The 24,953-nt window shown below is 49.9% G+C and overlaps 7 protein-coding genes across 12 annotated transcripts; 6 read left to right on the top strand and 1 right to left on the bottom strand.

The window, feature by feature from the left end:
* Window positions 1-305: 305 nt before the first annotated feature.
* On the top strand, window positions 306-2,119 carry LOC128764346 (protein phosphatase 1 regulatory subunit 3B-like). 4 transcript variants are annotated; one of them, XM_053874084.1, is made up of 3 exons: window positions 306-568; window positions 797-891; window positions 1,096-2,119. In XM_053874084.1, exon 3 carries the CDS (start codon window positions 1,123-1,125, stop codon window positions 1,867-1,869), a length of 747 nt encoding a protein of 248 aa, XP_053730059.1. In that variant the 5' UTR covers window positions 306-568; window positions 797-891; window positions 1,096-1,122; the 3' UTR covers window positions 1,870-2,119. The 4 variants fall into 4 exon arrangements, with proteins under 4 accessions (XP_053730059.1, XP_053730060.1, XP_053730057.1 ...); XM_053874085.1 differs by lacking the exon at window positions 797-891; XM_053874082.1 differs by having other exon boundaries at window positions 306-846.
* A 142-nt stretch (window positions 2,120-2,261) lies between these two features.
* mfhas1 (multifunctional ROCO family signaling regulator 1) lies at window positions 2,262-7,304 on the bottom strand. Its single transcript, XM_053874016.1, has 2 exons — window positions 4,106-7,304; window positions 2,262-2,535 (listed from the first exon to the last, which is right to left on the bottom strand). The coding sequence occupies exons 1-2, from the start codon at window positions 6,957-6,959 to the stop codon at window positions 2,405-2,407; spliced, it is 2,985 nt and encodes a 994-aa protein (XP_053729991.1). The 5' UTR covers window positions 6,960-7,304; the 3' UTR covers window positions 2,262-2,404.
* An 886-nt stretch (window positions 7,305-8,190) lies between these two features.
* Window positions 8,191-12,985, top strand: LOC128764329 (transcription factor 7-like 1-A). Of its 2 annotated transcripts, none has more exons than XM_053874055.1 (12): window positions 8,191-8,884; window positions 8,955-9,018; window positions 9,362-9,465; window positions 9,698-9,775; window positions 9,980-10,073; window positions 10,154-10,232; window positions 10,315-10,386; window positions 10,452-10,568; window positions 10,630-10,801; window positions 10,868-10,975; window positions 11,148-11,193; window positions 11,262-12,985. In XM_053874055.1, exons 1-12 carry the CDS (start codon window positions 8,687-8,689, stop codon window positions 11,666-11,668), a joined length of 1,539 nt encoding a protein of 512 aa, XP_053730030.1. In that variant the 5' UTR covers window positions 8,191-8,686; the 3' UTR covers window positions 11,669-12,985. The 2 variants fall into 2 exon arrangements, with proteins under 2 accessions (XP_053730030.1, XP_053730031.1); XM_053874056.1 differs by having other exon boundaries at window positions 11,265-12,983.
* Window positions 12,986-13,636: 651 nt separating this feature from the next.
* Window positions 13,637-14,622, top strand: LOC128763433 (caspase-7-like). The gene is made up of 4 exons (XM_053872215.1): window positions 13,637-13,823; window positions 13,896-14,059; window positions 14,119-14,242; window positions 14,318-14,622. The coding sequence occupies exons 1-4, from the start codon at window positions 13,637-13,639 to the stop codon at window positions 14,620-14,622; spliced, it is 780 nt and encodes a 259-aa protein (XP_053728190.1).
* A 288-nt stretch (window positions 14,623-14,910) lies between these two features.
* dusp11 (dual specificity phosphatase 11 (RNA/RNP complex 1-interacting)) lies at window positions 14,911-17,943 on the top strand. 2 transcript variants are annotated; one of them, XM_053874072.1, is made up of 10 exons: window positions 14,911-15,059; window positions 15,128-15,203; window positions 16,037-16,168; window positions 16,236-16,359; window positions 16,426-16,486; window positions 16,963-17,009; window positions 17,077-17,152; window positions 17,231-17,271; window positions 17,355-17,449; window positions 17,517-17,662. In XM_053874072.1, exons 1-9 carry the CDS (start codon window positions 15,025-15,027, stop codon window positions 17,411-17,413), a joined length of 651 nt encoding a protein of 216 aa, XP_053730047.1. In that variant the 5' UTR covers window positions 14,911-15,024; the 3' UTR covers window positions 17,414-17,449; window positions 17,517-17,662. The 2 variants fall into 2 exon arrangements, with proteins under 2 accessions (XP_053730047.1, XP_053730046.1); XM_053874071.1 differs by having other exon boundaries at window positions 17,231-17,449; window positions 17,517-17,943.
* Window positions 17,944-18,864: 921 nt separating this feature from the next.
* Window positions 18,865-21,649, top strand: fktn (fukutin). Its single transcript, XM_053874063.1, has 10 exons — window positions 18,865-19,084; window positions 19,156-19,206; window positions 19,419-19,598; window positions 19,660-19,806; window positions 19,918-20,048; window positions 20,114-20,246; window positions 20,386-20,515; window positions 20,592-20,725; window positions 20,787-20,911; window positions 20,971-21,649. The coding sequence occupies exons 1-10, from the start codon at window positions 18,983-18,985 to the stop codon at window positions 21,182-21,184; spliced, it is 1,347 nt and encodes a 448-aa protein (XP_053730038.1). The 5' UTR covers window positions 18,865-18,982; the 3' UTR covers window positions 21,185-21,649.
* A 332-nt stretch (window positions 21,650-21,981) lies between these two features.
* atp6v1g1 (ATPase H+ transporting V1 subunit G1) lies at window positions 21,982-23,102 on the top strand. The gene is made up of 3 exons (XM_053874108.1): window positions 21,982-22,174; window positions 22,576-22,676; window positions 22,746-23,102. Exons 1-3 carry the CDS (start codon window positions 22,093-22,095, stop codon window positions 22,917-22,919), a joined length of 357 nt encoding a protein of 118 aa, XP_053730083.1. The 5' UTR covers window positions 21,982-22,092; the 3' UTR covers window positions 22,920-23,102.
* The last annotated feature ends 1,851 nt before the right edge of the window (window positions 23,103-24,953 follow it).

Genomic DNA, 24,953 nt, shown 5'->3' with positions numbered 1-24,953 from the left:
GTCCATTTTATCTGAGGCATAAACGCACCAGAGGTGGAGTAACACCTGACCCTGAACCCATCAACCCACGTCAGGACTGCGCGTGCACCCGTAGACCTTGAACGCGTGTCAACGCGAGCACTCTGAATAAGTGTGTCAGCCGACCCACCTGGAGGACTCTGGCCGCACCCTGAATCGGGGCCCGGGTTCAGAGTCTCGGCGAGAGGTGGACAAATATTTGCTCGCTGACGCAACAGTGTGAATAACGCGCGCTGATGGACAGCACAGTCTGGACCTCTCGGACTACCGTACTTCTAAACTTGTGCCGGGTTCACGTGGACGTTGGACATGGATCATTCTCGGTCGTGATTGGTCACACGATGGTGTTCACGTGAAGCTGTCGTGAGCGCGCGCGTGTCTGCAGGAGAAGGCGCGCCAGCTTCACGGACTCCCGCCAGGTGTGCAGCTGCTGAAGCGACGTCGACGCTGCTCCGACTTGCCTGACGAAGGTGGCGGAGGAAGACAGCTGTGATGCTCGAAGCTGGCGCGGAATCGGACCCGTGAACTCCAGCCAAACTCCATTCTGCAAGTACGTACCTATGGTCCAATGGGGAGTGTAGGTGCTGGGGCCACGCCCCCTTTAGCTTCTCAAACGAATCTCATATTAAACGATCGGCAGTCACGTGACCCCGACTGCCTTGATTTTGCATTTTATTCTGTCATGTATGGCTAGATCACAGTCTTGGTTGAGTTGATCTTGAATCCCTGTCTTTCTTATGCTTGGAAATGGGGTCCTTGTTGGTGTGGCGCCATCCAGAAGTGAAGGAGCAGAGTCAGCTGACCCTAGACTCAACTGGGCCACTGCAGGTGCTGCTTTTTTCCCCCAACCAAACAAGCAGCTCCAGACAGCTGGTTAGTGAAACCGTGTGCTCCTGATGGGCTGGAGCTGAAACCCACATCTTCAGCTGCATTCTGACACCCCTGGTGTAGACTGAAAACCCAAACCCGTAGAGCTCATTGTCCCTGTTACGTTTGTGCTGCTGCTGCCGCCGACCTTTTTGACCTCACCCGAGTTTTCTGTTTTTCTCTGCTCATGATTCTCTCGTATCGTGCCAGGTCCCAGTCGAGGCCACACTGCCCGACATGCCGGTGGAGGATGTCTACAGTACCACAGAGTCATGTGATTCTGGAGAAAACGCTCAGCACCCCCATGGGGCCCACGCTGGGAGAATAAAGAAGACCGTGACATTTGCAGACCACAGAGGACTGTCTCTCACACGGGTCAAACTGTTCTCCCAGTTCAACGACCCCATCCGCATTCCCACCTCGGTGCTGCAGAGCTTTGAACCACCGCAACCGACCGACGACAAGCTGGTCCTGGACTTCAACCAGCCGGCGGCGGACTACCTGCATTTCCGGCAGAGTCTGGAGCAGAACTGTGTGAGTCTGGAGCACTGCGTCTTGAAGGATCACACTCTGGCAGGAACTGTCAAGGTCCGAAATCTGTCGTTTGAGAAGTCAGTGAAGCTGCGCATCACGTTCGACTCTTGGAAGAGTCACAGCGACGTGGCGTGCACGTACGTAAAGGACTCCTACCCGTCATCCTACTGCGACACCTTCTCTTTCACGCTGCTTCTGCCTCGCTACCTGAAGCCCAACGCTTGCGTGGAGTTTGCCGTCTTCTACCTCGTCGGTGATGATGAATTCTGGGACAGTAACCGCGGACGGAATTACCGCATCCTCTGGGCCTCCATGAAGGGGAGGGGCCAGGACCACAACCCAGACTTTGGCATCCACTTCGACAGCTTTGGCAGCCCCACGTGTTCCCATGGGATTTTCCCAGACTGGCCCAGCTACGCCGGCTACGAGCACCAGGGGCCTTACTATTGAGGACGGCAGCATCTGTCCACACCTGCGCCACTGCCTAGACCCTCAGGGTTTTTTTTAACTAGTTTCAGGAAAATCTATTTTAGATAGACTACGTAAATATTTACCAGCATTTTAGGTCACATGTCGTCCGGGTCTCACTTTCATGTGTTTTGTATAAAAAAATGATCAATAAAGTGCTTGACTTCATCCAGTAGTCTGTCGACCTCAGCAGGACCATGAGGAGGGGACAGACAGGGCTGAACCAGGAACAGGAGCCTGACTCTTCACCAACATGAGAAGCACATGAGTTTTGGTTTCTGATGAAACTCAGGTCATGACCTTTATTTCAATCACAATGACACCCGACTGCTTGTAAGCTCAACCGCCGCAAGAGAAAGAAATGGAGAAAATACTTGAGAAAATACTCTTTTATTGAAGACCTCCAGTAAAAAAGCAAGTGTCAGGGAAGAAAGTGACGAAGCTCCCGAGGACAATGCCCCCCTGGGGTGCGCAGTGATTGGGTGTGGCTTTGGTTAAGTAGACGTGAGCTGGTGGGTCACTTTGGAACTGGACTTGAAGTGACCGGAACCGGCGGGTACAGCAGGGACACATGGATCCGCTCTGTTGGATTTTTTGGACAGAAGATATCCGTCAGAACATCAGGGCGCCGTTGGCTGAGCAGCTCTCCTGGAAACACACAGAGGACTGTTAGAAGACAACCGCGCTCTCGAGACAGGACGCGGCACACAGGACAGCCACACACGGCTACTGTCAGAGGAAGAATGCCCAGAATGCACCAGGGGTCATGCAGCACAGAAATCTAGTGGCTGGCTCATAGCGCCCCCATGTGAGTGGACACAACTAAAGATGGCTGAAGAGTTATTTGAAACGTGAAATCCAGAGCTGATCAGCACTGTGTAGACACTTCCATGGGAAAGGCAGGAAAGTGACACCATTTTCTTTGCATTTTTCCGACAGTAGTAGTTCAGCGTGAGAGGGAGTTGCACTGACACGTCTCAAACAGAACTGCAACAGTCTAATCACCCAATGTTGAAATGGATGGTGAAATGATTGGTACATGTGGTCCGATCCAACCTCTGGAAACGGTCCCAGTAAGATCCCCAGTAATAGACTATTGCAGCATCATTTCAACAGTCTGAGGAGGAGGTCACGAGAGTCATTGCAATACACCTGTGACTTTGAAAGAAAATATATTTCTCAAGTTCTAGACTGATGTTTCCCTTCTCCTGGGCTAGAGGTCCATAAGCTTCAGTTGCTTCGGTAGGTCACATGGTGATGGATGTGAGAGTAGACCAACAAAGACGCCCCCTAGAGCCACTTAATAGTACGACACTGCTATTTATGGAGTTGAGTCCATAACATTTCACAATGACCTAAAGGACCTGCAGGGTCAGTAGTAGAGAGCCATAGTGAAACACAGGCTGTTGTCATATCTGGAACAAAATCATTAATCTCCCTGCATCTTAATATCAAGCTTTTATTCCATAATCTGCAACATTCCAATGGCTTCCTGTTCAACTGTCCATCCAGGTGTGCTGCAGATGGATGATTTCTTTGCACTACTTTTTGCAAGTAGAGTGTACATGTGTATTTTTTTTTTTTGCTGGACCTCACAAGGTTAAGCCGTAGTTTGAGGATGAAGACGTCAAAATAACTAGGACATTACGATTGCGTTTCTGAGTCCTGGTTATTCCTGGATGTGAGCTGATGTCAAGTGTTACAGGCCTTGACCACACAGCAGCGTTAGCGTCAGGAATAGATGGGGCAGGGGAGCACCCATAGGAGGAGATCATGTTCAGATGGTCATGTGACCTGAGGATCAGCTGAGGATTAGCTTTGAGGTCAGAGGTTGTTTAGACTTCATGCAAAAGGATCTGAAAAGTTCAGAGAGGGGACTTGTTTTCACACACACACACGTTTGTCTATCTATCTTAGTGAGGACTGTCATTGACATAGTGCTTTCCCCAGCATCTCACCCTCAACCTAACCATCTAAAACAAAAGGCCAAACTAAGACCCAATTTCAATAACCAAGCTATTTTGTAGTTTTAACCCTCAAAATGAGGCTTAATGAAGTGGGGACCAGTCAACTTTGAAAAAATGTCCTCACTTTGTTGATTCAAATCTCACAGTGGTTCTCACAAAGACAGAAGTACAAGAACACACTCATTTGTTTCTCTATCCTTGTGCGGGTCTCTCACCAGAGAATGTCCAAGCACTCCTTGCAACAGACTCACCGGGGAAGGTGTGCGGGCAGCTGGAACCTCTCCGCAGGCACTTTGGACACAGTATGTGCACAGAGTACAGCAGGCCGGGCCACTCCTTCAGCAGGAGATTCAGTTCTTGCAGCAGTGGTGCCACTGCCTGCCAGGCGGTCCAGATGTCCGGCAGTGCTGCCTGACTGCTGATGGACAAGGTTTCCCCCTGGAGCTTTCCTTGGTCCGAGCAGTGGCTGATCAACACTGGCACCTTTCCCCGGTACACCAGGACATGACTCCGTCCATCCACCCGCTGCACCACATGACTGTTAATCTGAACGCTGAGTCTGGTGAAGAGTCCTGGCGGGAACAGGAAGGGAAAAACATACTGGATATGCAGCTGCTCCAGTGGGAGGTGCTGATAGATGGCAGGCGCCGCCACAGGGGCCTCCTGGCTCCTCTCGTAGCTGGGAAACTTGTACCACACAGTAGCGCCATTCTGAGACTGGCCGCGCGGTTTATTGACACAGTAGCACATTCCCATCTTCTCCAGCAGCTCCATGACGGCGTGAAGGTCTCGATCGTTCCCATTCAGAGGCCACAGGAGCAGGTCAATGACATCAGAAGGCAGAAGCCCGTGATGGAGGAAGCCCTGCAGGTGGTGCTTCAGATGGTCAGCCCTGAGCGCCTCCACATCCCGCTCGCCCTCTGTCAAGTTATGTTCCAGCAAGGCCGAGTCCTGCAAGAAGACATCCAGGAGCTGCAGGAACTGCTGGAGGTTGTGGAAAACATACTCTTTCAGTGTGGCCACCTCTTCCAGGTACAGGAGCTTTCCAATTTCATGCAAGCACGACAGCGCACTTAGGAGGCGCTCCTCCACAAGCCCGGCTTGCAGGCCCAGCCGTGTGGCCTCCCACCTGGAGAGCCACATGTCTTTGGGTTTCAAGAGCAGCTCCTCCAGCAGCTGCCAGGACTTTGGTATGATGCGGCAAAAGCTGGGGAAGATCTCCTGCTGCTTAGCAACCGATGCAAGTTTTCTCCTCAGCTGCTGGACACTCTGACTGCTGGAACCAACACACAGCACCGGGGACAGGATCTGCAACCTGTTGTCCAGGAGAAACTGCAAACGCTGTCTTCGCAGGTGCAGGTTCTCATCAGAGACACCATAGAAGGGAAGCTGGGGGGAGGAGCAGCGCATGCTAAAGCCCAGCTCCAACGCCTTGTACACCAGATGAGCTTGCTCCTCAAGTTCCCTGCGCTCCTGCCGCAACTGCAGGCCGATCCTCCGGTGGATGTCGAGTGTTTTCTCCTCCAGTTCCATCAGAGGGCAGAGATCAGCGTGGGTGCCCACCACGCACACTACTGCTCGTGGCACCCTGGCGCCCAGCAGCTGCAGAAAGTAGCCCACGTGTGTATCAAAGCTCCTGGGTGTGTACGTGTGCAGGTTGACCACCAACAGAAAGAGGGCACCGTGCGACAGGAAGAACGGAGCAACCAGTTTATAGTTGTCTTTCCCACACAAAACGTACACTACAAACCTAAGATGGGTGTCAGGGTCCACATCCCAGTCAGCCACAGTGATCCCGCCACCTCTTCCACCATCACTCATCTGCTCGCCTATCAAGTCACACATGAGCTGCCTCTTCCCGGCGCCGGATCCGCCCACCAGCACCAGTTTGAATCGCGGCCCCACCGCGGCCTGCACGTGAGCTCGTTCCTCCTGGTACGCGGCTATGTGCGGAATTCCCTTCATGCAAACCTCGTACGGTGGTTGGATGAGGGGGTTGTCCTTCACCTTCCAGATGTTGACATGTGACAGATTTCCAAAATGATCTGGTAGAACCGCCAGCTGGTTCCCCTGCAGAACCAGCTCCTCCAGCTGTCTGAGCTGCACGATGGCATCCGGCAGGAAAGATATGTTGTTGTTGTCCAGCCACAGATTCACCAGGTGTTCCAGCCGTCCAATTTCCTCCGGAACCTGGGTCAGCTTGTTCCGGCTCAGGTAGAGTTCCTCCAGGCCCTGTAGACTCAGAAGAACCAGGGGGAAGTGGACGAAGCGGTTGGAAGACAAGTTGATCATTTTCAGCCTCTGCAGGTTGGCAAAGCCTTCAGGGAGGGCAGCAAGGTTGTTTCCGTCCAGCATCAGACTCTCCAGCTGCGTGAGCTGACAGATGGCATCCGGCAGCGAGGACACATGCAGGCCACTCAGCCACAAAATCTTGATGCTGCGCAGTCTTAAAATGTCCCCAGGAAAGACCTCAAACTTGTTCCCGGAGCAATCCAGCTCCTCCAGCTTCTCCAGGTCCAGGATCGCCGGTGGAAATCGATTGAGCTTGTTGTGGTCGGCGTCGAGGGTCCGCAGGTGCAGAAGGTTGGAGAATGAGGATGGGAGCTGCTGCAGGTCGTTGAAGCTGATGTCCAGCTCCTCCAGCTGCTGCAGCGCCCCCACCTGGTGGGGCAGCTGCTGGATCTTGTTGTGACTCACACAGAGCTTCTGGAGGCGCTGGAGCTGCACCAGGTCATTTGGGAGGCTCCGCAGGTTGTTGTGGCTCATGTCAAGCTCCACCAGCTGCTCCAGCTCCAGCACGGGTGCCGGGACACTGGAGAACTTGTTTCTGCGCAGGACCAGCGTGTGAAGGTGGGTCAGGGCGGAGCCCAGCCCCAGTGGAAGCTCCTGCAGCGCATTATTGCCAAGGTTGAGCAGCTCGATACCGGACAGGTCCTCCGGCAGCAGCAGCTGCTCCTTGGAGCAAAGAGTCAGTTGACGAAGGCCGCTGCGCAGCTTCCGGGACCGGAGCGCGGCTTCTCTCCAGAACCGGGCCGTCCGGACTTTGTTGTCTTCCGCGAGGCCCGCATCCTGTCCGTCCGCTTTGTTTTCATGAAGCGGTCTCATGCTGGCGCTCCTGGGTGTGGGATGCTAACGCTGCTAGCTCCGGCCCGGACTCTCTCCGCGGCTGCCGCATCCTCCTCCTGCGCCCTCACCGCCAGCGGACCCACCACAGGACGCCTCGACTCCCGAGTGTCCTCATCCCGTCCTGACCCGATTCTCTAGTTCGGACGGAGCATGAGCTTCAGTGGATGTGACGAGAGTAACAGCTGCGTCACAGCCCCCCCGCCCACACCGGTGCAGCGGGGCGCGCGCCACTTTCGCTTCCTGGTGACGTCACGGGAAGAGTCGAGTCCGTCCTACATTCCGACTGTTTGGGGTCTGCGATAAACAGAAATAACTCATTTGGCAGATTATACCACATTATCCTGGAATTACCAACAAGTCCCCTTAGTGCCTATCATAAACAAATGTGAACTCTTGGCTGCTAAAGATGGTCCTATCCCCATGATAAACAACATTCCCGTAAAGGAGGGCGTCACTTATCTGGGTATTCACATTATTGCGCATCAAATAAAGTGAATTTAAAAAAAAGTTAATCTCCTTGTAAAAAAAGGGAAAATGTGCATGAATGTAATCCCTCTCCAGTTATTTTCAGGTTTTGGAGGTTTATATTTCTTCTTGGATTGCAATGATATTTTTTTTATAAAATCACGAGGCCTCCTTGTCATCGTATCTTCAAGCACATTTTTTTCTCCTGATAGCTAATTTATTTGCAATGACAAGGACGTTTTTGTGAAACAAAAAAATCTGCCTGCAACATTGGTTTGAAAATAATATTTTTTTTACCAGTGGCTCACCATTTCAATGAGGAAGGCTTACTACTTTCTCCAAAGAATTTAGTTGTCAAGTTGAACCTCCTTGTTCCATCTAGTGAATGTGCACAAATATTTGGTGCTGTGTTTTTGGGGATTTGCACGTTATATAAACACCAACCAAGACTTGCTGAAGGGCCAATATTCTTTACAGGATCTATCTGAACAAAGATTTTATTTAATGTCCCAGAGTCTCAAAACGCACTCATCCTGCAGGTCACCGCTGACTCTGAAGTTCCTCCTGCTGCAGGTCACCTCTCACTCTAATGTCTCACCTCTCTATTTTATTTTGTTTCTTGAACCGGCTCCCCACCCTGCTGGACAATGAGAAGAATAACAACTGCTATTCCGAACACCTGTTGTTTCTGATTCTGGATCCGCGCACGTAACTGTCTCACGTGACTGACGTCTTGCTTGGCTGATCCAGAGTCAGCTAGCTCTGGTTCTCGTGTGACGGCGTGTGTTTACAAACGTCTTCCCGTTTAGCCCCAGACTAAACCTGCGTGGGCCCAGATTGCGATCAGGGCTTCCCGAACCCCGGACCGGACATGAGTCCCTCGAGTGGACGATCCGTCGGGAAACCTTGAGTTCTGTTGGGCGAACTGCAGTAAACATCCTTGAACTGACGCAGATTGGAAATCTTCGGAGTCCTCACAATCCTCGGTCCGTGTCACGCAGTTCCACAACTTTGTTCACTTGAAGCCTTTCACTTGGGCGAACTCAGTAACGCCACAGGAAGCTAAAGTTGCTAGCTCGTTAGCTCGTATCCAGTCGAGCTGTGGATGCTCCGCTGAGTTTCTCTTCACACTGAAATCGAACAAACGTTGAAGTGGTCTTCGCTTTAGCCGCCAGTCGGCTGGATGTCTAGTCGGTGTGGTTCAAACTCCGCCAGCAAACTCGGACAAGTCGATAACAAACATGCCGCAGTTGAGCGGAGGAGACTCGGGACACGGGGGTCCGGACTCGGGGGTCCGAGACGAACTGGGAGCAAGAGACGAACTGATCCGCTTTGAGGATGAAGGGGACCAGGAGAAGCAGACTGAGGCGACGGACCGGGACCTGGATGACGTCAAGTCTTCTCTGGTCAACGAATCCGAGACCCACAGCGGTTCCGAGGTAGTCGAACAAGACTGAGTGGGGCCATACTCAGGCGCGGCTTTTTGATGATTTACTCTTGTGGTTCTAGGCGGACAGACGTTCCCGACCCGACCCAGGTGGACGGACCAGATCCCGCCAGGTGTTCGAAGATGGTATCAATACCACAGACACTCTTGCACGCCGTGACAAGCTTAACTTGTGTTGAGGTCAGGACCTGTCTGGCTGTGTTGCCAGCGAATGTTCCCCAGTCAGTCAGTCAGAGTGTTTAAGATGGGACCTGATTGTCAAGCCCCCCTGACCCCAACAAGGTCGCTGTCAGTTGAGCAGGAATAGATTCTTAACACTTGAACTTGCTGAGTAGGACTCGAAAAGTCCTTCACTCACAGAGTAGGCTTCGTTTCTGACACATTTTGGTACCTTTCGTGACCTTTGACCTTTGCGTAAGTCATGGTAACCTGGCAGGAGCCGACTGACATCTGGCTCTGACGTTCACAGGTGTGAGGAGGCAGCCGGAGGCCTGCTTCCCTCCGTACCTGGGGTACCCCTTCTTCATGTTCCCAGACCTCTGCAGCCCGTACCTGTCTGGTGGAGCTCATCCTGTAATGCACACACACACACACACACACACACACACACACACACACACACACACACACGTCTTTCCATCTTACCATCCTTAACTAGGACTCTGAACCGCACTGAGACCCAATTATAATGACCTTGTTATTTTGAAGTTTTAACCCTCAAATTAAGGCATAACCTTGTGGGGACTGAGTTGGGGGGGGCGAAGCTGGTGTGAAAGACTGAAAGTTGATCTTGGTTCCTCCACAGTATCTTCCTTTCCAGTGGCCTCTTCTGGATGTCCAAGCTAGAACATCAGGGAGAGACACTCCAGCACACACACACCGGGTGAGACTCACACAGCATGACCAACATCATTTAGTCCTATTAACACTTGTGTTAATTAACGTGTGTGTGTGTGTGTGTGTGTGTGTGTGTGTGTGTGTGTGTGTGTGTGTGTGTGTGTGTGTGTGTGTGTGTGTGTGTGTGTGTGTGTGTGTGTGTGTGTGTGTGTGTGTGTGTGTGTGTGTGTGTGTGTGTGTGTGCATACAGCCCAGCGGTGTGCCGGTCTTGCCCCCCCACATGAGCCTCCATCCTCTCTTGTCCTACAATCCAGAAGCATCACCTGGATTCCCCTCTGGCTCCAGTAAGTATGCATGCTGTGCAGACATCATATTTCTTGCTGTAAAACATTTACATGAATGACTTTGGTGTGTGCACACACAGTGCTCTCCAGACCCTCGGGGGCTACTCATTTCCCAGCCCATGATGGTCTCCCCCAGGTTCCTCAGACGTTTGGGTGGTTGTAAGTAGAGCTACTGTTTTGCATTGGTGGCATGTGCCTTCACTAGTTCTGACATGTGTAACGACTGGTGTTGTGTGTCCAGGTCAGGTCAATCCATCTACCCTCTGACAGGAGGTTTCTCACCTGCTCTACCCATGAGTGCCTCAATTTCCAGGTGAGGTGTTCAGTCTGGTTTTTGCTGTTTACCCATGGAGTCATGTGAAGCATGTTTCTTTCCAGTTTGATGTCTGGAGGCTTCTCTCCAGGCATCCTGTCTCCACCTCCCTCATCCTCTCCCCCTAGAGTCACAGTGGCCATGAAGCAGGACGCAGAGAGCAGCAGCACTCAGCAACTCAGGTGTGTGTAAAGGTCACCTGCACCTCACTTCTCCAATGTAATTGCGTGTGTGTGCGCACAGTTCGTCCCCAGCTCCTCCTCCTCAGCAGCAGCAGCAGCAGCAACAGCAGCAGCTTCACATCAAGAAACCGCTGAACGCCTTCATGCTATTTATGAGGGACCAGCGCCCCCATGTGGTGGCAGAGTGCAGCGTGAAGGAGAGCGCAACTATAAACCAGATCCTGGGACAGAGGGTGAGACCTCAGTTGACAGTGACCTGAGATGAATCGCGTACATTAACCGGTGTGTGTATGTTGCAGTGGCACTCTCTCTCCAAGGAGGAGCAGTCCAAGTACTATGACCTGGCGCGTAAAGAACGACTCCTTCACTCCAAACTTTACCCCGGCTGGTCGGCCAGGGACAACTACGTAAGTGGTCACTTGACTCTACATGTCCACACCGGGACTCGAAGCGACGGTGTCATGCCCCACAGTCATTCCACTGCAGCATGTGGGAATGTTGTGACCGGGGGGTGGCAGACAGGTTCACAGGTTGACCGCTGATGATGTCATCATCATCATCATCATCATCTGTGTTCAGGGTAGGAAGAAGAAGAGGAAGAGACCGAAGAATGACTCGACCGATCGTAAGTGTGCTAGTCTAGCGTGTGTGTGTGTGTGCGCGCGCCTCACTGATGGCTGTGTGTGTGCTCAGCAGCTGCTGACGGTTGCCCCCCTCAAGTGAAGCGAGCGCTGTCCAGTTCTGGGTTGGAGTGGTCACACACACACATGCACTCGGCGAGTGCGGAGCCTCGACCTGTGGGCGTGTCCCACCTGACACACACGCACCTGTCTCAGTCGAGCCCCGCCTCTTCTCTGGGTTCCCCGGCCACTCCAACCGCGTCTCTAGCGTCACCTGCAGCGCCGGCGCCGACCCAAACTGACCACACGCACAATCCCATCTGCACGGGTCAGTACAGCGAGCAGCTGCAGCCACTATCCCTCAACGCCAAGCACGCCCATGCTCCCGGCACATCGGCCAGCGCCACCTATGGAGTGTCCTCCCACACTCCTACCCCTTCTGCTCTGCTCCCCCTCCCCCACGACCCGTCAGCCAATTAGGTGTGAGGGTTATTTTGGACATGTTTTTTTAGATTCAGAAACAATTTCTAACTACTTTACCTTGTTTATCAAATAAATATTTTTATTGACAAACTCTTGCGCTTCGTCTGATGTCACTTCCTGCAGCCAGACCTTTGCTGCAGGGTTGTAAATCATGTAATATCGAAACAAAATGCTACACTTGTGAATCCTACTAAATCAGGTCAAGCCAAGTTTGTTGTTTTGAGGCGAGCAGTTTATTTCAACTCCCAGTATCTAGATACGTTTCCAATGGCAGCTGCATTCATGTTACTGTGCCGCTCCCTCTGGCATCAAGCATCAAAAATGAGATTGTATGGTTTATTTTACCAGACATGCTGTTACATTCATGCGATATGCTGTGGCAGTGAGCGGAGCCCGGTGCTGCAGAGACACAGCATCATGGGTGATGGAACTTTTAGGGTGTGACTTTGTTTTCCTGTGTCATATAGCAGGCAGCAGGGTGTGTTTTCAGAGTGTGTATTAATAATCTTGTGTGGGTCAATCTTTGACAAGACACTGATCTTATGAGGACTTTTTGCTGCGCAGACATTTTGGCCGGTCCATTGAGTTTTGAGGGTAAAAATGTCAAAATAAATGGGTCATTATAACTGGGTTTCAGTTTAGTTCAGAGTCCTAGTTAAGGTTAGCCATGTGTTTTGAATGGTGAGGTTTAGAGGCTGGGGAAAGGGTTATAGAAATGAGAGGTCCTCAAAAGAATAGAAATACAGGAATGTGCGTGTGAGTCTGTGCGTGGTGTTATTGAGCCCTGTCTGTTGCTGTGTTGAATCTTTTTGATGTGTAGATGTTCATAACTGTCACTGCAGTTTGCTGTGTGGTGCGCTGGAGTGAAAAACACTGGTGTTGTCTCCTTTTCTTAGCTTAAAGATGACCACATTATGTTTCCAACATTTACTGTGAAAAGGGGGGAATTGAAAGTGGGAATGTCATCCATCTCCCCTCAACTCTAGCACCGTCGATACCACCAGTCAGGTGATGAGCATGCAGCTGTGTCACAGTCCAGATAAGAGAAAGGAAACTAAAAGTCCTCAGCATGAGTCCTCTGCCCTGTTGCACCACAGTTTTCAGGAGTGGCTGCCTCACTTCACACACGGCTTGCCGTGGGGCGGGTTATTCATATGTTTAACTGCTGATGTTGTGTTGATCTCCAGAGTCCGGCTAATGGTGTCTGTATTACAACATCGTTGTTACATAACACAATGATGATGTGTTATGGCAGTCATGATATTTTTTTATGATTATGTTTATCAAGTTGTTATATTGAGTGAACTGCTTTATAATGCTTTGCTCTAATAAAAGATTGAATCCAGCAGACACTGTGATATTGGATAAGGTAACCTCAATTTGATCCTGCATGAGAGGTGTGGGGTGGAAGAATGAGTTATGGAAGGTAGGAACCACCTGGTATGATGATCAAGGAGGACTCAATGAGCCATTTAACTACCGGGCCGGTCCAGACCACCTGATCTGATCCTGAGTTTGTGGGGAAAAGCACCTACCATTTCTGTGAAGGAATGTAAAAAATAAGTGACCTCTGGGGATCAGCGATGTGTGAGGAGGATGAATTATTGACCACAGAACCAAGCAGAAACTGGACAACCAGCAGAAGCCAGCCAGTCAGAGGAGTGGACCGCATTATCTGTTAACAGCTTCCCACCAAAATAAGACTTAAAATGGATAACAACAAGAGTATTCATCAATGTCGCTCCAAACCCGGGGGGGGGGGTTGACACGGGACCTGGGATCTGACACCATGGCAACCCAGACTTCAAGCGAACTTAATGTCTATAAAAGGGAGACACTCTCAGCAGTAAACAGACGTGCGGAAGACACACTGGAGGTGTGGAGCCTCGCCCCCACACAGGTGTGTCACACCAATATAATTTGGAGTGGCTCAGTCGTGTGGGTCGATCGTCACACATTCACACCATGCAGCAGTGCGACCGTGCGGTTCTGGTGTCGGTGAACGAGTTTGAGCCTGGGGTGGATCTACGCCGGAGACCTGGAGCCAAACGAGACACCAAACGGCTCCACCGAGTCCTGAAGAAGCTCGGCTTCTGGGTCGAGATCCACAATGACCTACAGGCCCACGAGATCTATGAGCTGTTTCAGAGAGGTGAGGACCCACCGCACCTGATATGGAGACCAGAGCTCCAATTCAGGGCATGACTCATCTGTTTGTGCCCAGAGAGCAGCAAGGCTGTGCACCAGAGTTTCCTGGCAGTGTTGTCATCACATGGAGAGGACGGTTGTGTGTTTGGATCTGACGGTCAACCCGTGTGGTTGTCCAGAATCTTCCAGATGTTTGACAACAAAGAGATGGAGAGCAAAACCAAGATGTTCCTGGTGCAGGTGAGGATGGTTGTGAGTGCCTGAGTGGTGACAATATTAACCTGTGCGCATGTGCGTAGGCATGCCGTGGTGATGCCCTTGATGATGGTGTCCAAGTGGACTCAAGTGAGGAAGCGGAGTCCCTTCCGTCTCAGTATTTCTCTCTTCCGGTAGAAACAGCAGTGATGTATGCAACAGTTCCAGGTAAACACACATACACACACATACACCTGACGTGCGAACAACCAGTCAGCTGTTTGTATGGTTTCGCCCCCTCAGGTTATGGAGCCTACATCAACCTGGAGGGTTCGGTCTTCCTGCAGACCTTCTGCTCCCTCCTGGAGGACCAGAACCAACGGCGACTGGAGCTAACTCGCCTGATGACCCGCCTCTCGCACCACGTGGCCTTCCACTTCAGGGCTCGGGGTTCTGGTGTGGACGGGAAGCGAGAGATGCCCTGTCTGCTGACGAGTCTCACCCGGGACGCCTTCCCCTTTGCTCCTGTCGACGGTAAAGTCGATTACGGCACCAGACTGGTGTCGTTGGTCACCACATTCAGGACTCGAACTCGTTCTATCAGCTGAACTCTGCAATTTATTTGTGGAGTTTCTGTTCTGTTTTGAAATACTGTGCATGTCCGATCGAGAGGCATTCACGTGTTGTGTCGACACAACTTGGAACTATTTAAAAGATGGAAATAAACAGATTATTCGCTTCAGAATGCGAGCAGGCGTCTGTATAGCCTTTTTCATTAATAAATGTCGTCCGTTTTTGTGGTGGCAAGAATAAAAAAAAATCACGTCCGAAACAGCTCATTTGAAGCGAGCTGAAAACGCCTGAACACAACGCAAGACGTCATCAATAAGCGACGCCCGTCCACGAGTTAACAACTACAGTATTTGGAGTTGTTGCAGGGGGAATCCACGTCGGGAACTCTCGTGTTGTGACTCTGGGTTCGTCCCTAAAACCCAGCGGAGAGAGAGCACATGTCGCGCCACAGGAAAAAGGGAATTCCCGACAGGTGATGTCACATTTGTCTAAATCTAAACTGCAAGTCTCGATTCATGTATGTGCCCGTGTTGTTTTTAGATGGTTGGACTACTCGCCAGTAGGTCAAAGGTTATTGGGAACGCGCTTTATCGCTTTCAAAGTTCCTCTGAAGCAGGTAAGCAGCATGTGTATGCGTCATTATGTACTGAACGCCCGCTTTCGGACTGTATGAACCTTTTCGTTCGAAGAACCAATCTCCCCTTCTAGTCCGGGTTCGCACGAACATTAGGGGGCGTCACAGCTGCATTTTCAACAAATCTATAAATAGTGAGCAGTGTTTATGTTGTCTTCAACATTAGAATGTGCCTCGAATCCAAGAGATTTTCTGTAGTTAAATAAAAGGGAGAGACCGCTGAGTTTAGTGTGTGTGGCGTCCATATTTATTCTGACGAATGCCATGTACATTTACGTTCCCACACGTAGCCTGGGCGAGCTGCATCTGGGAGGTTCCATCAGGTTGACTGTCTGCTCTGCTGAATTAATCACGGCAATCAATGATTCATGACGCAAGTTTTGTGACAACGTGAAAGACTGAACTCACTTAATCATGTTGATCCATGAATCAGATTATTTCCTTGGCATCAAATAAATCCAAAATGACCCAGAATCTGTGTCTGTACTAATGTCGTTTGAGAGTTTCATCTGTTAAATGTGTTTGATACAGCGATGATGAAAGAAACTCATCCAGACTCTCAGTGGGTGTTAGTTTTCACATGTTGCAGAAGTGTGTGGATGCTTTCATAGGCACTAGAAGTGGGACAAACAAAGGATAGGGTTCCTAGAGCCACTGCATTTGCTTCATGGTTCCCGCAGTGCGAGAATGTACTGGATCCACAAAATGGTTCCTAGAACTAAAAATGTTGTTACTGTGCGAAAGCGATTAAAGTTTAAAGGCTATGTTCCATAATTCTTATGATGATCAAAGTTTCACTCCCTGGATGTGTCCAGTCTCTGTGTCGTCAGCTGAGGGCCGACCAAGTGTTCACTCCTCACCACCTTGTGGACCTTGTCACCAGAGAGGGACAGGAGTTGGGACTCATTGTGGACCTGACGTACACCAGCCGCTACTACTCTGTCCCGGTACGCACCTGTGCATACCTTCGTATGTCTCCTGACCTCGCATCACGGTGGTGCTCGTCTGCTTCAGGACGTCCCTGACTCTGTTGAGTGCGTGAAGATCTTCACTCCTGGTCACGAGGTTCCGCCTGATGACGTCATTCTCAAGTTTAAACAAGTCGTTCGCCATTTCCTGCGGGACAACCACAACAATGGTAAAACATCCGAAGCTCACCCCGGACTTGCTGCTCAATTCAGTGATGATCTCTACTGTACTGCAGATAAGCTGATCGGCGTACACTGCACCCACGGACTGAACCGGACGGGATACCTGATCTGCAGGTGTGTGCGGATGGTTGTGTGTCAGTGTGTGGCCGCTGATGAACCTCCCATCTGAATGATAGTTGGGTTCTTTTACTGCTTTATTAAGAGTTTTTTTCTCAATTCTTGATCATAATTTAAGCGCTAAACAACACAAAGACTGGAGTCAGTGGTAGTTCAATTATAAAAAAACTCCACACAACATACATCCATTGTCAATGAACCACTGCTTAGTCCTGGTCAGGGTTGCGGGGAGAACTGGAGGTATCATTGGGTGAGAGGCAGCACTACACCCTGGACAGGTCGCCAGTCCTCACACACCATGCACACTCTCACACCAAGGGGCAATTTTAGAGTGTCCAATTGACCTAGTGAACATGTCTTGAGGTTGTGCGAGGAACCCGGAGTACCCGTAGAAAACCCACAGGGAGAACATGCAAGCTCCTCCCAGAAAGGTCCAGAGTTGGATTCAAACCCTGAACCATCTTCTTCTACAGGTACCTGATTGACGTGGATGGAGTAGATCCTGTCAGTGCCATAAAACGTGAGTTCTTCTGTGACCTGATGTTGACCTCTGACCTTTTGTCGATGAATACTGAATACTTTTTCAGTGTTCGAGTCCAGCCGTGGTCATGTGATCGAGAGGTCCAATTACCTTCAGGATCTACAGTCAGGCCCCTGCAGGAGGTTCGTGCTCTGTGGCTCGTGCTGTGTGGCTCGGAACTTCCTGTGACTCCTGGCTGACGGTTGTTTAATTTTCACCAGTAATGAGGGGATGGATGGGAGCTACATGGGCCCTGTGACGGGTAAAGCTCAGGGTTGTCTCAATTCTGGCAAGCGCCACCACCAGCACGTCCAAGGTGGCATTCCTGGTTTTCGTTCATACCAGAGTCAACCACAAGGATGGGGCTTTCTGGACCCAACAGAGGAGTGTGGACCGGGCGCTGACCACCAGAGAGCTTGGAGACATGGTCATGACACAGGGTGAATCTGTGAACCTTGGTTCTCGCTCTGCGGAACAGACTTGTGTCAACTTGTGTCTTTTTTCCAGATTTCCTATCGAGACAAGTCTTCGTCCTAGGGACGGTGGCTCGCCAAGATTCAGTGCTGCACCTTGGAGGAGGAACCAGCATCTTGACCAGAGTCCATCCAGATACAACGCCCCACCCAGACATTGGAACCCCCACAGGCGCTCCTGGCATAGACACAACCCACCAAGGAGACAGTCTAGCCATAGGACAATGGGGCCTCAGCAGGAAGGCAGACCTGCACCAATCGGCTCCCTCCGGAGATACGTTCCATACTGGAGCGACCAGTCCCATTGATCCGGGTGGGAGCTGCAGCCACAGCATGTCTGTGATCAAGAGTAGAATCTTCTGCTTGAACATGTCCATGCCATACTTTTACATGATGACAACTTTTTATGATTTTAATGTGTCTTACCTGTAACTGCTGTCACAATAAAATGAAGATCTCAAGTTGGGGCCGTCGGCTTTAGAAAGGTCTCAGCCTTCTTCTGGAATGGAGTCAGCAGCAGTATGGTTTCATGCCAAGGGAGAGCACCACATATATGTTGTTGGGTGGGAGGATGCTGATGGAGGGGAAGCTGCCTGTGACAGAATTCCTTGAGCGGAAGAGTGGTACTATATGAGGAAGTCTGGAGCATCTGTGAAGTGTATCAGGACAGTGTTGAGGTGTGCTGTGGGAGTCCAGGTGAGAGGAGGAGTCCGATCAGGGTTCTATTCTCAGCCCAACCTTGTTTGCTATTGTTATGGACAGACTGACATATAAGGATAGGGATCAGTGTCTATGGACAATGTTTGCTGAGGATATAGTGATCTGTAGTGAGAGCAAAGATGAGTTAGAGGAGAGGAATGACCCTGAGAAGAACCATGACAGAATTAGAATCTGCTTTATTGCCATGTTCAGCGGGGATCCCACTGTGGAATAATAATAAAAATGAAATAAATGGTAATAAAAGAAACAACTAAGATACGTATAGAATATGTCTGTGTGTGTGTGTGAGTGAGAGAGGCAGGGGGGTCAGTGAAGATGAGGAGGGGGGGACATCAGACAGAATGGACACGTGGAGAGGAGAGACAGGTTTTTGGATTAGGTCGTGACCCTTCAGGGCAGGGAGGAGGATGAACTTGGAGATGGGAAATGCTGGAAGAATACTCATTCCATGTTTAAAACGCAATACTTGGACACTGACGATTTGTGCATGAGGTCTAAAAGAAGCTTCTGAGTCAGAAACAACAGTGTTGGGTTCCGATTATTTGCAGCAGCAGGTGCAGCAGGCCGTCGGAGCTCGTGACTTGGCCCATTGACTTGTCATCCAGACCAGCAGGTGGCGATGATGCAGCAGAAGGAGCAGAGCGCACCGTCGAAAACGAAGAGGAATGAACGCTGTCGCACAAAATGGCGTTGGAGCTGTATACAGTCTGTGTGTCCAGGACTATATTCTCCACCGGGATGACGTCATGACAGCAGCCCGGTACCCACCTGCGACTCCGGATGTCTCGTTTGACTAGGACGTCGGTGGTGACGCTGCTGGTGGTGATCAGCTGTGTTTTTCTTCTGGTCCAGGTCGCCTATTACCGGAACTACGTCAACGCGGTGAGTGACGCCACATTCACGCTGTCACGTCAGGTGTGATGGTCTCACTGTGAACTCTGTCCGGCCCTCAGCCCGCTCCTTCGCACCTTCCCAGCCACGTGACATCCACCGACGTCCAATGGGTGAGTAGAGCGTTTGTTGCCATGGTGACTGCAGCATCTCCAAGTCACTTGGTTTGGTTTAAAGTTTGTTTGGATGTTTGGATGCACTTGCGCTGACCGTTTCAGGATCGATAGAAATAGAAAGAGCGTGTGTTTATTCCGTGAAAATCTGATCTCGTCCAGAGAGAATTGTGTTGAAACTGCAACAACATGCTGTGTGATTGTGCCTGCAGGGGGTCATCAAGAAGTTTCTGGCGCTAGGCCGCCGTTTTGGCCTTCACTTGTTCCTGGCTGATACTGCAGCACTGGTGCTGCTCTCCCAGGATGCTTCGCACTCAGCATCACGCTGCAGCGTCCTCTGCACGCGCCCAATCGTGACATTTGGCCTGTTTGCAAGCCAATGGAAGTATGAGGTGAGTGAGTATGCAGGTGTGTTTGGCTCTTCCCCTTCTCCTAACGGACGTCTGTGGCTAGCCGCGTCTCCTGCTGGTGGCTAAAGAGAGCGGCTTTGAAGTTTTGGAGCTGCGAGGAGAGGACCCGCGGTTGGTGGGCCTGGACGTGATGTCATCACAGAGTGTGCCACTGTTCCTGCTGCTGGAGCTGCACGGCACCATCATCCAGGTGAGTGGACGCTTGTCGAGCGATTCCTAGGTTAAAGCAACACTGTCTCAGACTCTGTCCAGACCAGGAGGGATGAGCAAGCTGCATTGATCATTAAGTGATTTGTTTCAGGTGGTCTTCCTGTACGAGCGGAGTGGGAACTTCCTGTGGCACGGCGAGCTGCGCCTTCGTTCTCCTGTGGACCAAGCCTTCGCTCCATTCAAGCAACTGGACTATGGACGCCATGCTGGCGCCTACGACAGGTCGCAATGGCCGTGACATCTGGGATTTGTTTGAGTGCATAATGTTGAGCTGCTGCCTCCTGCAGGCCGCAGATGATACTGACAGTAGTGGACGGGCTGGACGTTCGCGTCCCTCAGAACATCTCCCACTTCCTATTCCAGAGGAATCACTCGCGCTTCTTGGAGTGCCATTACCATGACGCCCGCAGCTTCTTGCAGGTGAGGCTGTCTTGCAAGAAGAGAACACTAACTTTAGCATCAAAGAATCACAACAGTTCTTGTCTGCCTGTGAAAGCACTCGTAGAATAATCCTGACCTTCCATAGACTTATCGTGATGTTTTCTTCTCCATACCTTAGAGCTACCCGGAAGACTCGAGTCCTGAGGCAGTGGACTTTCGACGTAAAGTGAAGCTGGTGCTTCGTCTGGCATCAACAGTGCTTGACCGCCTGGGCATCCCCTTCTGGATCAGCAGTGGCACATGCCTAGGTCGTACGCTAACTGGCTGACGTGAAGGCAGACTGACACGCGTTTGCTCACACAGTGCTCTTGTATGCCCCCATAGGCTGGTTCAGGCAGTGCGGTTTGATCTCATACAGTCGTGATGTGGACATTGGAATTTTTATCCAGGACTATCGCGATGACATCATGAAGGAGTTTAGCAAAGCTGGACTGTCACTCAAACACAAGTTTGGGAAGGTTTGTTTGCCACTTTAATTTAGCGGCATCGTCCTGTCCTCTGAAAGTATTTGTCTCTAAGGTGGAAGACAGTCTGGAACTCTCCTTTGTGCTGAACGACGTCAAGTTGGACGTGTTCTTCTTCTACGATGACGGCGACCTGGTGTGGAACGGAGGGACGCAGGCCAAGAGCGGCAGGAAGTTCAAGTAGGTTTCGAAGGGATTCTCAGACTGAAACATGTTGTAATGTGGAGCCATCTGCTTAGATACGTGTTCCCCAAGTTCTCTCTCTGCTGGGCCCAACTGCTGGAACTGAAGGTCAGAGTCCCATGCCAGACACTGGACTACGTGATGGCTAATTATGGCCCGTCCTGGAATGTCCCGGTGAAAACATGGGATTGGAAGTCATCGCCGAGCAATGTGGAAGAAAATGGAGTGTGGCCTCCTGCTGAGTGGGAGGAGCTGATTCAGGTTCACTGATGGGTGACAAACGGACCCTGATTAGGACCGTGTCAGGTGACAGAACCCGACTGTGAGAAGGAAGAGCATTCAGCTGACAAAGCATTGTAAAGATGTAAAAAAGATCACCATGTTCTGATGAGCTCCTGGGCCCGACTAGCACCAGTGGTGGGATCAGAGACATGTTACTGAAGATGAGGAAATAAAGAGACTGAAGAATGATGTAAAAACATCCAGTGAACAATTGCATCTTTTTGTCCACTGTGCTCACACTCCAGGGAGCACTTTCAAGAAGCAGGTTTAAATAACCCAGAGAGGAATCCAGAAGTGTGGGTCCTACTGTAGGAATTGATAAAACATTTGACCAACAAAAAAGAATTTCAATGTAAACAAAATTGTTTGTCCTTAATAATAAACTTCACACGCGGACAGCTGATGAAACTTCACCTCCCTGTCAGAAGCAGATTTGGAAGCGACTCTGAAAGTCCCCTTCTACATGACAGTTATCCTCAAATGTGGAAATGCATAAATAAATGTGGAATTACAAAAATACAAAAAATGTTTACATTTATATGTATACACACAAGGGGAAATATTATTATATATTCATATATTATAACAGTTAGTACAGTATATAATATAACAGTAATATGTTGCATTATTTACCATTTTCAAATCACTTATTTACTTCGTGTTCGGTTTGTTCATTTCTTGTCACTCATATGATCAGTAATCACTTTTGGGAAAACGGAACCGGGCTCCAGGTCAACAGGGGGCGCAAACGAGCTATGTTGATTTTAGCGAAACTGAACAAGAGGATCTCGTGACTTCGTCACGTGATCTGTCGCAGCTTGACGTTCGGGCAGCTGACTGTGAGCTCAGTAGAGAAGATCGTCGGTTCTGATCCAGGTTCCGCTCCGGTACGCGACATGGCAAGCCAGTCTCAGGGGATCCAGCAGCTGCTGCAGGCGGAGAAGAGAGCGGCCGAGAAGGTGGCCGAGGCCCGCAAACGTGAGTACCGAGGCCCCTCTTTGGTGGCGGGCAGGCCGTGAGCAGCTCGCTCCACTGGAAGGTTACGCGACCGACAGCCGTCACGGATCCTCGCTGATGACGAGCGAAGCCTGGAGGTGATGCGCGGAAGCCTGCTGCTCCCAAACAACGCTAACCTGCCGGTCTGGGCCGAGTCGTGCGCGTTCACGACCGAAGAAGGAAGCGCGGCTCTGTAAATGTTTACTCGGGGCTTTCATGGTTCCGGAACCGTGAAAGGGTTGTAAGTCAACCCCCCTTCATTTGGCCCAGACCAGGTCCGACCCACTTCGCTCTTTCTGAATTTCGTGCGCGCGAGAGGGGTGTGTGAGATGATCGCCTCACTTGACGCTCATCTTGTGCTTGTTGATTGACGTGTGTTGCAGGGAAGAACCGCCGCCTGAAACAGGCCAAAGAAGAAGCTCAAGCTGAGATCGAGCAGTACCGACTCCAGCGGGACAAGGAGTTCAAGACCAAGGAAGCTGCGGTGAGTGGGGAGTGGGCTGTGCGTCCCGGAATATGAATCCTGACCCCGTGTTCGTGCGCTCGTGTGCAGGCCCTGGGGTCTCATGGCAACAGTGCTGTGGAGGTGGATCGGGACACGGCGGAGAGAATGGGTCGCATCCAGAAGAGTTACCACGGCAACAAGGAGGCGGTGCTCGGAGACCTGCTGCGCCGTGTGTGCGACATCCAGCCCGAGTTTCACGCCAACTACCGAGTGGCCGGCTGAGGCAGCGGACCGTGCTGCCCGCTAGTTCACATGTTGTGATGTGGTTTAGCTGTTCTCCTATTTATTCACCACTCGCGTCCTGTGCTGTTGACCCGTTGAAACAGTGTGTGCAATGTGATCATGTGACCTGCCCTTGTCTGTGATGATATCATGAGAATAAAAGGTTCGTGTGTGACGTCCTCAGCCGGAGGAGAATGCTTTCTCATGACAGATAAAACTTTATTGATCCCTGTGTGAGGAGCGTCAGAACCCTGCGGGGCATAAGTCACACTGCATGAAGTGCCGAGTGTGAGTTCAGAGAAGTTCATCCGAGTGATGTCACCTGTCTGCGGGACTCGCTCCCGTCATATGTGACCGAGCGTCACCATCAAACAACACTCACACGAGTGCACACTGTGTGTGCTTTAAACGGTCGTCATGTGACAGTACAACAAGTAGTTTACACACTACTGCTACATTACACACGACATAAGATCAACCACTTCTTTGGCATCAACAGGCAGGACACGCTTCTTTTCTCTTCCTGGAACATGTGCGAGTGCGCTACGGCAGGTGCCGTAGAATTATTTAAAAAATAAAGTAAAACACGCACATTTTAAAATAAACCCCCAAATGAAAAGCAGTGCAAATAAATAAGGAATTGCAACAAATTTACAAATGGCAAATTCAAATGAACAATTCCAAAGCCTTATTGATATCCATCTTTCTTAAACATTGTTGAAATAAAGGAATTTCAGATTTTAATGCTGCTTATTATTAATTAAAAATTTAAATCCTCTTATTTTTCAGAGACACACCAACCTTAATATCTTCATATGACCAAAATGAAAAATCATTGTTAATAGATTTAGTGCACAATAAATGATGAAGAGACTTGTGAACCATTACACACTGATAAAACACGTGTCGTTTCAATGTTTGTTTCACATAAATAACATTCATCCACCTCCATTTTAAATCGTTCATGAATGAAAACATTTGAAGGTTAATTCCACCCTCTGAATTGTGCTTTACCAAATCCACATGTTTAATGTAATGAAACTCCATATGTAGAAAAAAGAATGTTCTATTGATTTATTTTATCAACTTTGGAGTTGAAGTGAATATGCTGGATAAGTTCACCTTCACCTTCACCTTCTTCTGCCGCTTATCCGGGGTCGGGTCGCGGAGGCAGCATTCGGAGCAAGGAAGCCCAAACTTCCCGGTCCGCACAAACCTCCTCCAGCTCCTCCCGGGATAAGTTTTACATTGCATTTTAGATAAGGATTCAATTTTAGTCAACATTGTTTGGCCAAATAATGTTAAATCTCTCTGTAACCAATTATTTAAAGCCCTCTTGCTTTTCAATGTTATTTAAAATATTTCTATTTTCATTTCTATTTCATTTTATTTTTTTAAACCCAATATTAAGATATTTGACCTCATTTCTTACAGGGATATTGTAAATAGATGTTTCTGGATACTAATAGTTTCACATTTATCCAGGTTGAGGTGTAGTCCTGAAGCATGGGGAAAAAAAACATTCAATTGAAACAGAATTTGTTCTTTATTTCTAAGGACAATTGTTGTATCATGTGCTTATCGTTACTAGTTTGATAGTTGGTCAGATAATTCTACAATAAATAGAGTAGAAATCCGGGACATGTACAGTAACACTGGACAGACCTTAGTGTCAGTATTATGAAAGTACCAAAAATGGAAGTAGCGGTCACAAGTTTCTGTGTCTCCTGACTTGAGTCTGAGTTGGTGAATGTGTGTCAAAGGGGATGAAGTCTTTGCGTCACTCAACACTGTGCTGTTTCACGGACCACGTCGCCAAGTGACCTTATAAATGAACAGCATACAAACATTAAAGACAAAGCAACGAAACTGAAAAAATAATATAACAACAAATGAAATATACTTAAAATCATATAAACAAAATTTTAAAAATTACTACAACACATGTCCATCAATGAAGAGTGAGTCCAGTCAGAGTCCACCACTGCGCAACCACCTGACAACAGTGGGCAGGAAGGAGGGATGGAACCACTC

This window comes from Synchiropus splendidus, chromosome 8 (assembly GCF_027744825.2).
Source record: "Synchiropus splendidus isolate RoL2022-P1 chromosome 8, RoL_Sspl_1.0, whole genome shotgun sequence".
Taxonomy (NCBI): Eukaryota; Metazoa; Chordata; class Actinopteri; order Syngnathiformes; family Callionymidae; genus Synchiropus; species Synchiropus splendidus.
Note: the sequence above shows the minus strand (reverse complement) of the source record. Positions and strands in the feature narration are given on the sequence as shown.

Excerpts from the sequence above, each read along its gene's own strand:
- fktn (XM_053874063.1), top strand. The coding sequence starts at position 18,983 with ATGTCTCGTTTGACTAGGACGTCGGTGGTGACGCTGCTGGTGGTGATC. Across the intron at positions 19,085-19,155 it reads ACCGGAACTACGTCAACGCG|CCCGCTCCTTCGCACCTTCC; the intron begins GTGAGTGACGCC and ends TCCGGCCCTCAG. Across the intron at positions 20,726-20,786 it reads TCAAACACAAGTTTGGGAAG|GTGGAAGACAGTCTGGAACT; the intron begins GTTTGTTTGCCA and ends TTTGTCTCTAAG.
- LOC128764346 (XM_053874081.1), top strand. The coding sequence starts at position 766 with ATGGGGTCCTTGTTGGTGTGGCGCCATCCAGAAGTGAAGGAGCAGAGT. Across the intron at positions 892-1,095 it reads CAAGCAGCTCCAGACAGCTG|GTCCCAGTCGAGGCCACACT; the intron begins GTTAGTGAAACC and ends GTATCGTGCCAG.
- dusp11 (XM_053874071.1), top strand. The coding sequence starts at position 15,025 with ATGTCGCGCCACAGGAAAAAGGGAATTCCCGACAG. Across the intron at positions 16,169-16,235 it reads GCCGCTACTACTCTGTCCCG|GACGTCCCTGACTCTGTTGA; the intron begins GTACGCACCTGT and ends CGTCTGCTTCAG. Across the intron at positions 17,010-17,076 it reads TCCTGTCAGTGCCATAAAAC|TGTTCGAGTCCAGCCGTGGT; the intron begins GTGAGTTCTTCT and ends ATACTTTTTCAG.
- mfhas1 (XM_053874016.1), bottom strand. The coding sequence starts at position 6,959 with ATGAGACCGCTTCATGAAAACAAAGCGGACGGACAGGATGCGGGCCTC. Across the intron at positions 2,536-4,105 it reads CTGCCCGCACACCTTCCCCG|GAGAGCTGCTCAGCCAACGG; the intron begins GTGAGTCTGTTG and ends GTGTGTTTCCAG.
- LOC128764329 (XM_053874055.1), top strand. The coding sequence starts at position 8,687 with ATGCCGCAGTTGAGCGGAGGAGACTCGGGACACGGGGGTCCGGACTCG. Across the intron at positions 9,466-9,697 it reads TGTCTGGTGGAGCTCATCCT|TATCTTCCTTTCCAGTGGCC; the intron begins GTAATGCACACA and ends GTTCCTCCACAG. Across the intron at positions 10,387-10,451 it reads ATGAGTGCCTCAATTTCCAG|TTTGATGTCTGGAGGCTTCT; the intron begins GTGAGGTGTTCA and ends GTTTCTTTCCAG.
- LOC128763433 (XM_053872215.1), top strand. The coding sequence starts at position 13,637 with ATGCAGCAGTGCGACCGTGCGGTTCTGGTGTCGGTGAACGAGTTTGAG. Across the intron at positions 13,824-13,895 it reads CTATGAGCTGTTTCAGAGAG|AGAGCAGCAAGGCTGTGCAC; the intron begins GTGAGGACCCAC and ends GTTTGTGCCCAG. Across the intron at positions 14,060-14,118 it reads CCAAGATGTTCCTGGTGCAG|GCATGCCGTGGTGATGCCCT; the intron begins GTGAGGATGGTT and ends GCATGTGCGTAG.
- atp6v1g1 (XM_053874108.1), top strand. The coding sequence starts at position 22,093 with ATGGCAAGCCAGTCTCAGGGGATCCAGCAGCTGCTGCAGGCGGAGAAG. Across the intron at positions 22,175-22,575 it reads GGTGGCCGAGGCCCGCAAAC|GGAAGAACCGCCGCCTGAAA; the intron begins GTGAGTACCGAG and ends CGTGTGTTGCAG. Across the intron at positions 22,677-22,745 it reads TCAAGACCAAGGAAGCTGCG|GCCCTGGGGTCTCATGGCAA; the intron begins GTGAGTGGGGAG and ends GCTCGTGTGCAG.